The 17799-nt window shown below is 45.0% G+C and overlaps 1 protein-coding gene across 9 annotated transcripts in view; it reads right to left on the minus strand.

Moving 5' to 3' along the window:
• Nucleotides 1-2047: 2047 nt before the first annotated feature.
• Nucleotides 2048-17799, minus strand: part of Art4 (arginine methyltransferase 4) — a 191111-nt gene continuing 175359 nt past the window's right edge. For all 9 annotated transcript variants that reach the window (XM_065437335.2, XM_065437336.2, XM_065437332.2 and 6 more), the window contains one exon: nt 2048-5186. In XM_065437335.2, the coding sequence (XP_065293407.1) occupies nt 5140-5186 (47 nt within the window). In that variant the 3' untranslated portion in view covers nt 2048-5139. The remainder of the gene's footprint in view (nt 5187-17799) is intronic.

Genomic DNA, 17799 nt, shown 5'->3' on the forward strand with positions numbered 1-17799 from the left:
TCTTTAACAGTAATTCAGTGGAACTGTCGTTCCACACTTTCGGCCGCAACAGATTTATTATATCTTATTTCTGCATACTCTACAGATATTGTTTTACAGAAAACTTGGCTTGCTGCTGGACAATCTTTTCATCTAAAAAAGTTCCGATGTTTTCGATTGTATCGCCCATCCCGAGGCGGTGGTTTATTGTTGTTTGTCGTCAAAAATCTGCCATAGAGCTACTATAGCATACCAGATAATGTCCCCAGACTGTGAAATCCTTGCAATGGATATAATACTACCTGGTTGTACACCTTTTTCTATAATTAACACGTACTTCCCCGTTGGAGTACAAGATACCCGTTATCTAGATACCTCTATTGCTCGCAGTCAGAAGAACATCATACTAGTGGGAGATTTTAATTCTCATCATGTATCGTGGGGTTTCCGAACGGACACTTGTGGCAAACACCTGTGGTATTGGGTCTTAATTAATCATTTCTCCTGCTTAAATTCGAGAGTACATAGTTTCGTGCGTGGCCGGTCGCGATCTGCCCTAGATCTTACGTTTGCTACCCCGAGCATGACAGTCACCTCCTGGAAGACTGTAGATTCCGGAACTAACAGTGATCACCTTCCTATAATTTTTGAACTGCTTACTCCGTTAACTAGTTTAAACAATAATATGCATACTTTTGATAACTATGAAACATTTAAAAATGCTTTAAAATCAGCTTTACAAGCCCAGGAGGGCATGGAGATGGATATTAATGCAATGAGCCTATGTTCAATACTATAAGTCATCAAAAAAAGATAAATTTGCTGTGAAATTTTATAAGGATAGATCATATTGTCCCTGGCGGAATTCTGAGTGCGAACGAGATTTTAGACATAGAAAAGCTGCATGGAAAAAGCTTTTATACAACCAGTGTCCTGTTAATTGGGCTGATTATACATATATAGCTACCACATTTAAACGAACAGTCGCAAAAGCTAAGGAGGATTACGATTCTAGGCACTACATATACCTTTTGAAGTCTAGCAATAAAAAAGCCCTGTTTAAATTTCTTCGATCTCGCAAAGCTATACCGGCCCCCGTGAACGTTGAATCTGTCGTTCTATCAACAAAAGAAATATCGGAATCACTTGAGAAAATTGCTCAAGGACTTGCGCAACGTTTCACACATCAATTGCTAAAGAAACCTCCCTTGGTAGACGACTTTGTAGCAGTAACAGCGACAGAGCTTGAAGGCATTATCAATTCTTTGCCGGCGTCAGCCCCCGGTCCAGATGAAATTACAACAGGAATGCTAAAAGTTTTATTTGATTATGCGCCTCAGGACCTACTAAACATAATAAATTTCTCTCAAGAACTCATGGGTTCCAAGAGAGTGGAGAGTAGCTAAAATTATCCCACTATTGAAGAAAAAATCATCCGGACTTGACTTGGAAAACATAAGACCAATTTCTCTTACCTCAAATGCGGCCAAATTAATGGAAAGGGTTCTTCACGGCCGTATAACTAATTTTATGCAGGATGATAACCTTCTCAGTCCTTGTCAGATTGGATTTCGTCCGGGCCACTCCATATGGTGCGCCCATGTAGATTTAGAGAGCAGCATTAAACTTGCTCGCCGCAAACGAGAGTACGCAGCTTTGGTGACGCTAGATTTAGCAAAAGCATATGACTCTGTAGAACTTTGCATTCTATTCGATAAGCTTCACTCTACGAATTTCCCAAAACATATAACCGCTTGGATCTACGAATTTATAAGGGATAGAGAATTTTATTGTTACCAACACGGTATTTCGATGTCTAAACACAAGCAGACATGAGGTGTACCACAGGGTTCCGTTCTTTCCCCTATATTACTTAACATTTTGCTAAGCACCATTCCTTTGTCTCCGGAGGTACATGTTTATGTTTATGCGGACGATATCGCATTTTTTCCCTCCACAAGCAATATACCATATAAACATTCAGGTTCACCAAGCACGATAAATCTGGTTGCACAACAAGCACATACTCGGGTGTGTTGGCAAAGGTCAAGTAATCAGCCGCAGCATAAGCAATGAGCCGAATGAGCAGATTTATTGCAAGATTTCCTCGGTTTCAACGAGCTCTTGGCGCCCCACACGAGAATGCCACACACAGATTTTATACAAGATACTTCACAGTCTCGGCCAGAGACAAGAAGCATATCACAGGTTCAATCCTATCCATTTCAGTGACCAGCTCTGCGTGAGGCCACCGAAACACAGTCCCCCCACTGCTGGAAGGGATACTCTTCCTTTGTCTACCGTACATTGAAAAATTAAAAGGACACAACAGCAATTCGTTCCTAGGGAAAGAGAAGGATGCTAATTTACAAATGTTTACAGAAAATGTGCCCAACAAGCACACAAGCTTCCAGCAGCTACTACGCAAGAAATGCTGCTTGCTTAGGCTTGGCATGGCAAACCATGCATCAAATAACTTGACCTTTATGCCACCTCCTTCAATAACATGTTTGCATGAATATAACTCAAGGGGTACTTCTGATGGGAAAATAATAATAATAAAAAAGTTAATGCAAATCAAAATACACACTTTACCCGTAAGTGCACAATCAAAACTGAATGTTTTTCGCTTTGCATGATGCACGATCCACTGCAGCATGCATTGGTGCAATGGGAGGTGCGTTGTGCTGCTCTTCCAGCAGGACCAAAATGTGCTGCCACCCCAAGAAGCCCCACGAGCAGGCGCTTACTGTAGTCTCCTTGGAGCACTGCCTTTATTATGCAGTCTAATGGTGGAGTTCACCATATCTTTCAACGTGAAATGACTGGAGGGGGGACATCTTGTATTTGGAGCATGGTTGCAAATATAATGCAAGACCAAGGTGGTAATCATGCACAGCAAACATGTTATATTCATGCAAATATATTACAAAATTTGGAGGCTGGCATATCTTCAGATCAGACACTTCTGGCAATTTTCCACATGAACTCGAACCAGGAAAAGAATAGATGCCATTCTTCCAGGACGCAATTCATTCCACGCATTTATCTGCCAGCTAGCAGCTGAAAAGCACTGAATGGCTCACACTGCCAGGCTAGTGTCTCAACTGGGCAGTAACCCCACTGAATTTTCATCTCCAAGGAGAAGCTGATACCACCTGCCTTTGGCATACTAGAATGCACTGTAGCAATGAACCAGCAGGCAATTAATCTCAACTCAGCAGCTGGCACACCCGGCTGCCGTGGGTTGAAGCAAGACACTGAAAGTGTCCCAGAACCCATACACACAGAGGAAAGGAGGACAGGGAAAAACATTTGAGCACTGTTCCACCATACCTGGGTCAACTGCCAAGAAAGAACACAGCAAACACCATACAAATAATGAAAAGGCAGCTACACAAAAAAAGTGTAGAAAAAGACACGCACACACATGTACACTTCATGGCTTACAGCCTCCTTAAAACAAGAAGCTGTAACATAGCATTAGCCAACATTACAGTGCAGCTGTGATGCGCGCATGCATATACGCATATGAACATGCACGCATCATGCAACACATCAACTGTGTTGGAGGTTCGCCCAATGTTGAACACCGCGAGTACACAACAGGAGCCAAATAAGCAGCGAGGCTGGTAAATTGGATAGAGCCTCTTGTAACTACATGGAGAGGGAAATAGTGGCATTGTGGTGAAGCAGCCAGCGTAGGCAGGACGTGTGTGCCACGGACAGCAAAGGGCAACTACACACTAGTAGACCACACTTATGTAGACAGTGTTATGTTGCTATAAACAACATTGATTACGAGTACTTATGCCAGGGTACACGCTGTAAACCGTACTGTGCAGAGTTATGAAGATGAGGTCTGCAGTCACTACGCAAAAATTTACTTATCCCATCGTACCCATATTTCCAGCTTGAAGCTAAACTGAACTCTCTATACATTTACAAGGTGGCTATCTGCTCAATACATTAAAACGGGAAAGACGGTCGTTTCTCTCTGGGTAAGAGACTCTATAATAATGGGAGAATGGCAGGCCTAAGCGCACCACTTAACTTGGGGATGGTTCAACAATTAAACATAGGACCATCAGTGTCTACTCAGAATGCCCATTTTATGTGCGTAGCAAGGAGAGCGAGCTGCACCACTATAAGCATGCATATTGGATGAGCTGCCAAAGCCACAGCACAGATGCACGCTTGGTGAACTCTGCAGCTGACAGGAACAGAGCTAGTGGCTCTTGTTGTGCACACACAGTGTATTCGTGTGTGCACGCATGTGCACACACACACACACACACACACATACACACACATTCACTGTGGCAGTGACCAACCATCTGTGTGATGTGGAGAGCACCACCATGGTAGCTGGCCCTGTGGTAGCACGACATTCAGCACTCAGAACAACAGAGCCCAAAGGGAACAAGCAGCGCAGCCTTTGGGACCAGAACTATGCGACAGTCAGCAACAACCCACACAGGTGCAACACTCAGCAGGTTGCCAAAAAAGGACAGCGCACACAACCCACCATCCTCGGGAGATGCGCAGCTTGTGGCAATGTGGATAGTGCACTTGTTAAAGGCAGTCAAGTGGCATTAAACTTTAAAGCAGATATCGTGTTTCAGGAATGAAACTGCACGCTAACGTTTTCAAGAGCTGAACCCCCGAATGATGGTAACCACTCAAGCCCCAACATTTTAATGTATGAATGCTCCACTTCCAGACTGCTAGGTGTGCACCAGAGCCAATCCATATTCACTGGTTACAAAAACAGTGCACCTGTGCGCGACTGTATGTGTGCAAAGGCCTCTGCGGTGCACCTGTGGTGGGCCTATTATCACAGCTTCAAAGCCACCTGTCTACAGCATGCCCCCCTGTGCTCTGCTGAGCTGAATGTAACCCGTGCAATGGCATCACTGCAGCACCAGGAACCTGACAATGGAAGCTATGGCAGACCAACCACGTGGAGAGCACAGCGGCAGCGCAGACAAGACACTGATGAGGCAAAATTTTGAGCCTTGTTCCACGACAACCAGTTCAGCTGCTATCCACGTGTTGCGAGCACCAACTGCCAGCGAAGAGTACGACGCTCAGTTCTTGTAGGTGCCGGTGGGCATCAGGATGTTGCCTGGTGTGACATAGTCTCCAATCATGAGGCTGCTATTTACAGGAAACTGAGATGTGCTGTTGCTGAGGAGCACTTGTTGCTGCATGAGGGGGAGAAAAAACACAACTGTTCAGCTTTCATTCAAGCTATGACAGGGCAGATGTCCCATGCTTTCAGAAAGATAATAGAAACTCGCTAAAAACAAGCACAATCAAGAACAAAAGTGGCAACCGGAAAATTCTCATGCAAAATACGCGTGGAACCATTCTAATGAGCTTATCCACTGCAGTAACCAGAATACAAGAGGGACATCCACAAAGTAACTTTTTATTACTATTAATATGAAGTGCCAATACCAGAAAGAAAAGTAGTGTTCGCAGTATTGCCAGATCAAGTGGTGCATAGGCCATTTTATTTTAAATGTGAAGCAACCTTTTTTAGGGATCTGTTATAGAGCAGGTCTACGTTTTGAAATGATAATCTCACACAAGTACCCTTTATGTGCCAAAAGGTATATGCTCTTCATTCATGGAGAAACAAAAAAGACCATGAGGGAGCATCATGTGACTATTTTAAATCCTAAACAGAAAAACATATTAGGAAATGCATCCATGAAGTGGAGGAAGAAGCCGAGACGAATGTTTACAGTGCCTCCCTCCAGTCACCCTGGCTTCCCCCCATCCTCTATATGACAGCCTTTGTATATGCCTTCCGTTGCATTTTACCTGCCACACAATAGTGGAGATGCTGGGTATCTTTTCCAGACACACTATCGTGCAAACGCCATGATGGAGCAGCCAGTGCTTCACGTCATCACCAAAAACACCAAAAGTTGTGTTGTACCAACCCCAAGATACCAGAACACAGTCTGTTGGGATGTTGACATGGAGGACTGGCAGGTGCTGTATGAATGAGCGAGCAGTCATTGGGACACAACACTCAAGTGGTCCAACGTCATCTATCTGAATGGAATGGCAAAGGTATGGTTTGAAAACCAAGAAAATAACTTGGCAGCTGAGACACTTGTAAACAAAAGCTCTGTGACCTGTCTAGTAAGCCTTTTGCAGAAAATTTGTGGGCAAAAGTTGGCGACACATGCACAGACATGGGCTCATACATACAAGATGCACGGGCAATATACTGATGTGCAGAAACCATGTTACACTTGATGCAGTCATTGCCTACAGCTCCGACCACTTAAAACTGCTTATAGTGCAAGACTGGACAAAATGCACTCTTTCCTGAATCCCGTTTATCTTCCTATAAAAATTAATGCACAATTGATTCTCGTTAATTTGACCCTGATGGATCTGATGCAATTGGTCGAATTAAACTTAGAAACACAAAAAAAGTCACCACACACAGCTGCTGATTCACTTGGCAGTATTTGCCCAATTCTAACATAACCATAGAAAAAAAGGTGCGCCCACTTTCTATGTGTCCTAAGCAGAAAACTAACCTAGAGATAATACAACTCTTCAACAAAGTAGAAATTTAATATACACCCGATTTTTTAGGAAGAAAAATCTGGAAAGATCTAATATGTATTGCACAGTGATGGCCGATTTCCTTAAGTCAGCTTCATGTCAATACAGCTGCGCTAGGCAGCGGTTAACCATTTGTTAAGGGCCACAATTAGCACATGACCGGGATAGTTGGAGAAGTATAGGAAAGGCCTTTGTCCTGCAGTCGGCGTAGCAAGGCTGATGATGATGATGATGAAGGGCCAATTACTATACGGATATATATCAAATTTGGCCAAAGTTGTGCCAGTGCACAAAAGCAGACACAACAGTCCTGGTAGCTACAGCCCAATATTCATATTAAGCACTATAAATAATATTTTCGAAAAATTAATCGCACAACAGCTGGAGGACTTCCTTAGCAAAAATAACATGATCTGCCTCAAATTAAGAGATTTTACATGCCAAAATCATGATCTGATTGAGGCAGGCAGTAGTAGGGGAATCTAAAAATTTGGACCACCTGGGGTTCAACATGCACCTAAATCTAAGTACAAGGGTGTTTTTGCATTTCGACCCGACAGAAACACAGCTGCCGTGGCCAGGATTTGATCCCACAACCTCTTGTTTAGCAGACCAACTCCATAGCCACTAAGAAACCATGGTGGGTCGTCATTTGCCTTGAGCAGCATGGTTTCATCCTAGGAATGTCCACGTCTACTGCTGTCCTTACTCTATCCCAAACCATCAAAAGATTATCGGAATTTTCGTCGATATAAAGAAGGCATTTGATACCATTTGTCACTCGGCACTGTCAGAAAAACTAAAGTGCTACAGTATTGTTGGTTGCTCTCACGACTTACTTTCTAGTTATCTTAAATCGTGAAAGAAAAAAGTACAAATTGGTCAGTTTCTATCCGCATCAAGAAATGGCACGTATGGTGTGTTGCAAGGGTCCGTGATGGGCCCCATTTTGTTCTCTTTAGATGTTAACAATTTCCCACGAGTACTGCAGTTGTTAAATGCTTTAATGATTGCAGACAACATTATGACATTATTTACAGGAAGCACACTTGAATCCTTGCGACACACTGTGTCCACTGAACTGCTAGCGGTTTCAAAGAGGGTTTCGTGACACGCAACTGTTATTAAATGCTGACAAGACTAAATACATTATTTTCTATTCACAAATAAAAAAACGCTTTGATTAATATATCACTAAACAACCAAACAATTCAGTGCGTTCACATAACTATATATCTCGGAATTACATTTGGCAGTAACCTTCGTTGGAAAGAGCACATTAACACCATTTGTAAAAAGTTGTCATTCAGCTGTTACATTCTCACAGATGCACAACTACTTTGAATTGACTTTGCTACAATCTTTGTATTTTATACCTGTGTCCCACGGGCACATTTGGAAGGCCTTCCAGTCAACGGCCTTTGAAACGCCACAACTCTATCGACTCAAAGGAGTTGTCGCGGTGCTACACGGCACTTTTCAAAGGCCGTTGAGTGGTTCAGGCGTTTCTCGCAAAATTGTGTGGCGCTGCGGATCTTTTTTTTCGTTTTCATGTCACGAAAGGTTAAACAACATTAAAAGCACTATAAGTTCTGTTATGTTTGTTTGTACGTTTAAACAATTTTGTTTATACATTGCCATACATATATGTTTAGTTTTTAAGTTGTTCAGTAGCGAAACTGCGGCAACGTTTGCGCCGCTCGATGCGACTGCCGTTTTGGTGTGTGTTCGCACATGTCAAGTGGCAAAAATACTTTATTGAATAATTAATAACACTCATGTATAGTATTTTTTAGAGCATTTCGGTTCGATTTGTTTTTTTCTAACCTTGAGTAAGAGCACACTGTGAACGAGAGGGCATGTACGCGCTGTTTCCGCTTCCGTTGCTCAAAGGCCATCGAGATTTCGATAGAGTTGTAAGGTGCTCCGTTGACTCGATAGACTATTGACTCGGCGGCCTTCGAAACTGCCCGTGTGGCAGCTCGAACTTGACCTTTGAGTCAAATGACTATTGATTGGAAGGCCTTCCAAACGCCCGTGTGACAAGGGTATTAGCCAATTTCACTGCCACCTTAGTTATTGCAGCAAATTGTGAGGCCAAACATATGCAACTTATCTGACCCCATTACTCTGTTTACAATAGTGGGCTATGTGTATCATTACATTATCCACAATGCACAATGCCAATAGTATTCTTTTCGAAAGACTAGGTGTGCTGTCGTTTATTACTATGTGGAACTGCAAGATCATACACAAGAAATCCGTTTCGAGAGGGACGGACGTGATTACAGAAAGCAGTAATAGCAAAAAAAGAGTAGTGGCTATTCCGTATATTCATTCAGTGCCACACAGGCTTAAAAAAGTTGCAAGTAGATATGATGTTAATGTTGCTTTCACTGCTCCCAATAAGCTAGGTAAGATATGCGCTGCCGTACAGAGAAAAAAGGAGCGGGTAAAAGGCAAAAAACGAACAGATACTTGTCCAGTGAAGCACAATAAGAACAACAGTTTTACTGACTGTCGTATGGGTGTGGTTTATAAAATTCCCCTTAGCTGTGACCAGTTCTACGTAGGGCAAACAGGACGATGTATCAATCAGAGGGTAATGGAACATAAAAGGTCGTTAATCGGCGGATCGCCTTCTAATCTTTTGCTACATTGCCGAGATTGTAACTGCACCCCGGAGTTAGATGAATGCGCGATATTGTACAGGCATAAGAATGAAGATACGCATCTTATGGTAGAGGCATGGCATATCTATAATGGTTTAAGTGCATGCATGAGTCACCCTTCGATTACATTACATAAGGAAGAAATTAAGTGCCTTAACAGTTATCTCTCATGTAGACTGGCACGTGTACCCGACTGACACGTGGTGTTACCATTCCTGAGCATGTGCTGATAAGTTTCGTGTCGTATTTCTTTTTTCGCCTCAGTGCTCCCTTCAGTTGATAGTCGGCGTTTGTGTTGTCCACTTCTCTACTCTTGTGTCCTGTCTGCACGCCTCACTTCTTTTTTGCATAATGAATCCTTACCAACTAGCTCAGCTTTTTGTCATTCTACTCTTGAAATAAAACTTGCAAAAAATTTTGACATATGTAAGCGCTTCTTCCTCTCTAACCAAACATTGTCTTGACCTTCTCCTGATGTTCTTTTCATTTTGTGCATAACCCATAGTTCATTTTTTCCCCTTTTTTTTCTGGTGTATGGTTCCGTTATTGATGTAGATTATTCAGGGTGTCTACCAAGTTGACATTTCCAAATTCCCTGAGTTTTCCAGGTTTTCCCTGAGTGCCTTTGCAAAACCCCCTTAGTGATGCAGAACTATGTGTTATGTCAAGACAGGCTGAAACCATATTGCCCGATGCTGTCACTCTCTAAGATGAAAAAAATAAAGAAAAAACTACTTAATCCAATTTGAACACTGAGTGTTGATGTTATTCAAAAAGAGAATAGAAGGGAGGGGGTTAGTAAAACGCACAGCAAATAAAATATATTCGGAAAAAATTGCAAATCGAGTTGGACATTCTCAAATACGAATAAAAAGGAGATGCATACAGAAGCAAATATTTTCGAATATGAGCTATTTCTATCAGATGATAGCAAGCTCGATGGTATGAGGTCCGAACTTTGTCAGAAGTGAGATTCTCTCTCAATCGCTGGTGTGTCGACTTCAACTCTCCTGACATACTCTCAGGCCGCGCACAACACCTCAGTGTTGCGTTTCATTGCTTTAAAGAGTTTATCTTGGTCTGGATCAGGAAAACCTGCATCTCGGCATCAGACAACATTCTGTTTTTTGAGCTCAAGCTCCTTGAAAGAAGAGGCGACACACTCCCTTTCCCGTTCATTCATCAATGCATAGGTCCTTTCTGTTCTTGTCCTCCTTCCGCCACTCGTTCACCCCACGGACCATTTGAAGCATCTTCTTGGTCAGTTGCACAGTCTACGTCCAATTTTTAGGGGCCACGATAACGTCAGAAAAATCGGCCAGTTTGAAAAAATAAATGCATGTCATTCATTTACTGCCCTTGAGGGCTTAAACCGCCACAGGCACATTCGGAAATGCTCTGAAGGCCTGTTGGTACACGTATTAGGCATATTGGTGCTCGTACTGTGACAGGAAATAGCGGGTGCACGCGTGTATAATTAAGGAATACATACTGTGTCCCGTGGCAATAGCTCCTCCCCACGCTTGTTATGATTCACTGCAATACACGTGCGTATGCTTCACCAAGTAACATTTCTGTACGAAGGCGAAGCTGACTTTCGGCAACCGGTATTATGCAACACACCGTGCTTTCCAAGCTTCTAAGCCAATCGCGAGGACTAAAAAGGCGGAGTCCGTGCCATTGCTGACAGCAACGAATCCTTTCAATAAAAAACACGGCACACAACGGCAAGAAGCTTCATATCGAATGTCAAAGCAGCTAGGCCTAGTGTTGCCGAAGTAGTGGCTACGACTGCCAGCGGATCCGTGTGCGAGAGCGCCGGTTCGAGGCAGCGAGGTAATGAATATGGCAGCGGTGGTGGCTGTGATTAATGCCGTTTCGGACCTGTGGTCACGGCAAAACGTCTGGAAAATGGGACGGCGGAGAGTTCTTGCGTCCGAAATTTCAGACATTCTGATACCGTGACTCTATGGCGTACGTGGCGGTGCCGCGAAACCGTCCAAATTATCGGGAAACCGGAAAGTCGGTAATCGACTGTACACTGGCAACTCCTCCAGAAGACGACAGGCCGTCAAAGACGATTCATTACGATTCATGTCTGTTACTCGAGCTAGCATTACCGCGACTTGCGACCCTTTCAATAAAATCACAGCTAATTTTCCCTGATAGAGGCCCAAATTCCCTGAGTTTTCCCTGACTTTTTCCAGACTACTCAAAATCCCTGAGAATTCCCGGTTTTCCCGGTTGGTAGACACCCTGTTATTGTGGTTGTTCATGTTGTAAAAATACCTAGTTACTAATTAGTACTTATGTATAATTATCAGTATTTATTACAAGTAACAGTTTGTACAAGATTGCTAACCATTTTTGTATTGGACCGGTCACTAGCCATTTAGGCTATCGATCCGAATATTTCCTTAGTAACTTTTCTTAATCATAAATTAAAGTTCCCTTTTTGATTAATTCATTGATTGATTGATAAAGCATATGAATGCCTCAAAGGAGTATTTTCACTCAATACTGTGATTAGAGATTGCGAGGGTGCCACCTATGTTGTCTTTTCGACGGCCGAAGAAAAAGACCATGGGCCTTGCACCCGTGAGGCATTTTGTCCAATGTGGTGTCAGAAAAGATACGTGGTGACAACAGCTTCTTCCCTAACGACATGTCAGCACGTCTTTCGAGCCAACCAACTCAAACACCAACTTTCTGCTAACTGTCAAGTCAGCAGGGAGACATTAAGTCTCAGCGCCACTGCTCTGCTGATATACGCGCAATCTAAAGGTACGCCAACATGACAAGTCGCCCTGCCGTCATAGCAGACATTCGAGATCGCCCCGCTGGAACCTTTCATCTTCACCAGCCCTAAGACTGGCCACAGCGGAAGAATAGGTATCTTTGGTATCGCACTGCGTCGGGACTAAGCGATCGCCCCGAAGAGCAGCAAGTTGACACATTAATGTACCTAATGGGCTCACACGCAGAAGACGTCCTGATCATGTTACTGTTGTCATCTAAAGCCTGTGTTGCAAATCGTCAAATTGTACTTCATTCTAAAAAGGCATGTCATTTTCGAACAAGCTAAGTTCAACATGCGAGTACCGCTCGAAGGTCAGTCCGTCGAAGAGCTCGCTACAGCACTGCATGCCCTGCCAGAGACATCAGCTAGGGTAGCCTTCGCCAAGAATAGCTGGCCTCCGGGATGAGAAGATTTCAAAGTAACTGCAGCTGGATTCAAGCCTCGATTTGGCGCATGTGGCGCTCGCAATTGCTCGTCCACATGCAGCACTGTAACTACAGCATGTGGTGCTGTACTTGAACTGATCAAAAAAACTTGCAGCATTTAATGTCTTCGGTCAAGTTGCAACGAGCCTTCGAAGCATGAGGCAAGGTATGCTAAACAGCAAGGCAACACTTTTTTAAACCTACCCTTGCGACGCAAGCTGCCACACTCAAGAAAAAGAAAACCTGCGACTGGCGTAGACGTAATCGCCACAACACAGCTGGCTGTCCTGCTAAAGATGCATCTTGCAAATTCTGCAGAAAAAAAAGGGTAGTTCTACACAGTTTTCAGGTCTACACCAGCAGTACAGAGCGTCGCGAAGAATCCAGGTTTTCTTGTTACTGGAGCAGATCCCTTCAGCACTCAAGTGGGACATCTCCATGCAAGTCTAATCAAGAAACCTTAAGTTCAACATGGACAACGGAGCAGACAAGACCGTTGACTCCAAGCCGATGTTAAGAGAGATGTTTCAGAACTTTTTCTTAACGCTGACACAACAATGCCTCTGCAGTCTGGACGGATGACCAGTGAAGATATCCAGCATAGCCCGAATTTACTTTTCATGGGATGGTTCTCATAGCCTCAATAATGTTTACCTCCTGGCGATGTTACTCAGAGGGTCTTCTTGGCAAACCAGCGATCAACAACCCTGACCTGTTTTCCAACATGGGTTCACCGACTGGTACACTCTATGTCGAGCACGACTTCCCTGATGTGTTCCAGGGCCTTGGAAAGCTTCAGAGCAACTACAATATAAAGTTGCGGCCAGACATGACACCCTTTGCTTCGATATTGCCTTACCATGTGCCACTGCCTCATCATGACAAGACAAACCTTGAGCTACAGTGCATGGAGTACATTGGCGACATCCAACTAGTCACAGAATCAAAGCAGGGGTAGAGTGTACTAGAACATGGAGAGTGTCCGGAATGGCCACTGCGATCGGTAGCACTCACACGGTATAGTGCAGAGGTAGAATGTCTGCTTCCCACGCAATAGACCGGGGTTCGAATCTCAGCAAGGGGTAGTGTTTCTCTCTTTTTATTTTAAAGCTTCATGCGTTGATGTTTATAATCTTCACACTTCTGCTTCATACTTGCTTCTCTTGCTATGCAATGCAACAAAGAGTAAACCATAACATGGAGAAATTTTGTCGCCAAAATTTGATTTTTTTTAACTTCCCGTGTAATGATCGGGCCCCGAACTTGCCGCAGCGATATGTCGTGTGCCAAGACTAGCTAATAATGATCCCGCTTACCATCTGTCGAATGCTACGCGAATGACTCTTCAAGACATACCAAGCGGTCTGCACGCACACAACATTCTTAAGCAGATGCATGTTTGAATGCGTGTAATGTACTCACGAGAAGAAAAAAAAATGTGTTTCCCTTCCTCAGCTGGCCGCCATTTTTGTTTTCGTGTGCTGCACTCTATACAGTGACAGCAGCCTAATTGTTGACCTGTCGTCATTTCGCAGAAAAAGCGAGATGACAAAACGTTTTTTTCTTTTTGTGGGAAATTTAAACCGCGTAATGATCACACTCCTCAATTTGTGTAAATTTTTTTTACAGAAAAGTGTGATCATTATGGGAGTAAATAGGGTAAATTTTTAAGCATTGAAGGATGGATGGATATTATGAGCGTCCCCTCTGGAACGGGGTTGGTGGGTTGTGCCACCAAGCTCTTGCTGTTATACTGCCTAATGTCCTACCTAGGTTAAACTATAATAGAGAGTTTTAGCTCAGGGGATGCAAAGTGCTGAGGCCCCTAGCGCTTGGGCGCCTTTACATTTGCGTAAGCAAGCAGAAACACGTTATACCTTAGCGGCCCCAAACGCAAGCTGCAGTGAAGTCGGATGCGCTCGTAGCGCCATCAACGTCTGATCTTTGCTGCGTCATCATTTTTCAAAATATGAAATCATCTATATAAAGTAATCCACATAAAACTATTCTTATCAAAAGCAGTTAATCGAGAGGTTTAGCATGTCCGGTATTCGGGGTAAACGCAAGCGGACGGGGCTTGGGGCAAAGCCGTAAACAGGAGAGGCCTGCATGGTGCAGCCACCTGGTGGCGCAATGCTCAAACGGACAAAAACACCTAATATTGTTGTAACCAAGTCTATTCTACTTTGCTGCGGGTGTAAATTTTCGGCAGCTACACGATTACGCCAGTGCCGAAAATTTACACCAGCAGCGAAGTAGAATAGACTTGGTTACAGCAATATTAGCCGTTTTTGTCCGTTTGAGCTTTGTACCACCAGGTGGATGCACCATGCAGGCCGCTCCCGTTTAATCTTTAGCCCCAACACCACCCGCCTGCGTTTACCAGAATACCCGACGTGCTATACAGTCGAAACCCGCGGTAACGAAATCCTCGGCGAACACCCATAGGAGTCAATGCATTTCCCATCTCGCGACAATGAAACTTTTATGCGAAGCATATTACGAGGGCTCAACCCAGCTCCTCAGGCGCGGCGGTGACCATGAAATCACGTGACACCGTGACGTCACGACAGAGGAGAAGTGGCTTTGGCTCAACTCTTGCAAGACGGGCTGGGTGGGAATCGAACCAGGGTCTCCGGAGTGTGGGACGGAGACGCTACCACTGAGCCACGAGTACAACGCTTCAAAGCGGTACAAAAGCGCCTCTAGTGAATGCGGTGTTGCCTTAGAAACGCGCTGTTTCTAAGGCGTGCGTCTCTTGCTCAGGCGCACATTTCGTTGCCGCGCCGAACGCTGCTTTGCTCGACGCTCACCGCGTCCAATGCGGGGCGCGTAGTCGCTGCCCTGTAGCCCATTGTCTTACACCCCTTGGCGGGTCGACGGGAACGCTGTCGCGTTCCACTCTTGAAGGCGAAGAAGTAATGCATGAGTTGTTTCTTCGTCTAGCCGAACCAAATATAGCCAAGCAACAGCAGTTCACCAGGCTAAACAGTGGTTCAACAACTAAAATAAAGGCTAGTATGCTTCGCATCCTGGGCTTAACCTTACCTAAGCCACAGCCATTTTTTTTTTTTTCTATAGCAATCCCCCATCAACGAAATTTTCTGAAACGACAGTCTGCAAATAATCTACTCGTGTAACACTAGTTGTGTCCGGAAACTTCTCAAATGCATTCATTGTGCGCTTAAATTGCATTAACTACCGCCACAGCCCACTTGCGTGGCCGCCGCCATCATTGCTTACAATAAAAAAAGCCTTGCACCACCTCTCGTGACAGACAACAGCGATAATGATGATGGTGGATGATGATGATGGTGGTCGTTCGCACGTCACAACGGGTGACGGCGCAGTGTCCGGGCCAAAAATGCAATTGGCATTTAAATGATACAAATAAAAAAAGACAAGAACCGTAGGCGATCTTGCAGTGAGCAAATTTTATTTAATCCTGTGTGCCATTACAGCTTGTGCTAAATGCGGGGCGAAACGCCTGCATGCGTGGCAGCCAAATCGACATCTACAGTCGCCGACCGTTTATTCGGACCTCACGGGGACTGCGAAAATGTCCGAATAAACAGGTGTCCGAAAAAGCAGATTAAGAAAAAAAAAAATCCTTTATTTCCACGCACTTATTCGGGCTCGGCAGTAGGCTTGGAAGAAATCGTGAATGCGCCGTTGCACGCTGTTCCGTTTACGCGCAATCAGATAAGCTTGTACACGCTCCGCAAGCGACGGCAGCGTAGCACATGGTGCGTCATCTCCGGCGGTGCAGCAGAAACCCGACGAATGATCTTGCCGTCGTCGAGTTCTGCGCGTGTCAATACAGCAGTGTCAGCACCTATGAAACTGTCAAATGAGACGGTGTCCGGAATCGCAATGCAACCACTGCGCAGGTCTCGGCAGAACATTTTCCGCGTCAGTAGGGAGCACATCGGAAGGCGACAAGTCTTAGGCCTCCCGGCAACCGCTTGCCGGCATTCCCCAGCGCAGTCTGCGCAGGCACTGTCGGCGCCATTAGACCTTTGACGCGATGTTTACGTATGCCGCGTTGGCTCACCGAAACCTCGACACAGCACTCAAAGCAAACACCACCGTGCCGACACAAGTCGCACAAACGAAAAACGCGGCCTGCTCGCAGCGTCAGCGAAGAAACAAATCAGCTGCTGGATTGTCTTGACATGGCTTACTAAGCTGAAACCGGAACTGCTGCAGAGCCACTCTATCGTACCAGGCAGAAACGATGATGATGAGCGGGGATTTCCAGTAGCGCCACTTCGTGGGGCAGCAAGGAAGCTCCGTTCAAAACAAAAATGGCGTTCAGCAAGTCGAACCATGCACCGGTCAGAGTCGGTGCATGGTGCTCTCGACCGAGTTGGCTCAAGGAGTGTCCGAAAAATCAGACAAGAGGTTGCAAGGTGTCCGAACTTTCGGCAGTTGTTATTCATTATGGTCTATGGGGAGAACGGCGGTGCCGCGAGGCTGACCGAATAATCGGGCATGTCCGAATTTTCGGAGTCCGGAAAATCGGTCGGCGACTGTACTACACGTGAAGGCTCTGATAACCCGGATGACGCTTTAGTATCAGTGGGCTTTGTGTACCGCCGCACATGGTCATGTGCTCAGTGTCGTTGGTGCTAGAGTGCGTCAATTGTGTGTCTCTGTGCCAATCGGACCATTTGCTTTGACAGCCTGCTAAGATGCCACCTCCAGCCAAAAAGAGGAAATTTATGACACTGCAGGATAAGGCTGCAATTATTGCCCAAGCTGAAACGGGCAGGAAGAAAATGGATATCGCCGAAGAATTTGGAATTGCGTGCAGTTCGATACCGACGATTCTGAAAAACAAGGCCCCCATTCTCGGTGCGCTCGGAAATGGTGTGAGTGCGAAAAACAAAACGGTGAGCGCTGCGGCTTTTCCAGACGTTGACAAGGCGGTGTTTGCATGGTTTTGTGAACAGCGTGCCAACAAAGTGCCGCTGTCTGGCAGAGTTCTTCAGCAGAAAGCGCTGGACTTCGCATGCACTCTCGGGCCCGCTGATTTTAAGGCTAGCCCTGGCTGGTTGAGCCGTTTCAAAGCCTGCCACGACATAATGGCCAAAGTCATTTCCAGGGAGGCAGCAGCCGTCGATGACGTCGTCGTCATGGCTGCTGACCAACAAAGAAGTATTGGACCAGTACAAGCCCTCGGACGTTTACAACGCAGATGAGACGGCCTTATTCTAAAAGATGCTGCCATCAAAGACCCTGGACTTAAAAGGCCAGAAATGCCGCGGGGGGAAACACAGAAAGCGGTGTGTAGCAATTTTTTTGTGCACCAACATGGACAGCACAG

The sequence above is a fragment of the Dermacentor albipictus genome, chromosome 9, assembly GCF_038994185.2.
Source record: "Dermacentor albipictus isolate Rhodes 1998 colony chromosome 9, USDA_Dalb.pri_finalv2, whole genome shotgun sequence".
NCBI classification, from domain to species: domain Eukaryota; kingdom Metazoa; phylum Arthropoda; class Arachnida; order Ixodida; family Ixodidae; genus Dermacentor; species Dermacentor albipictus.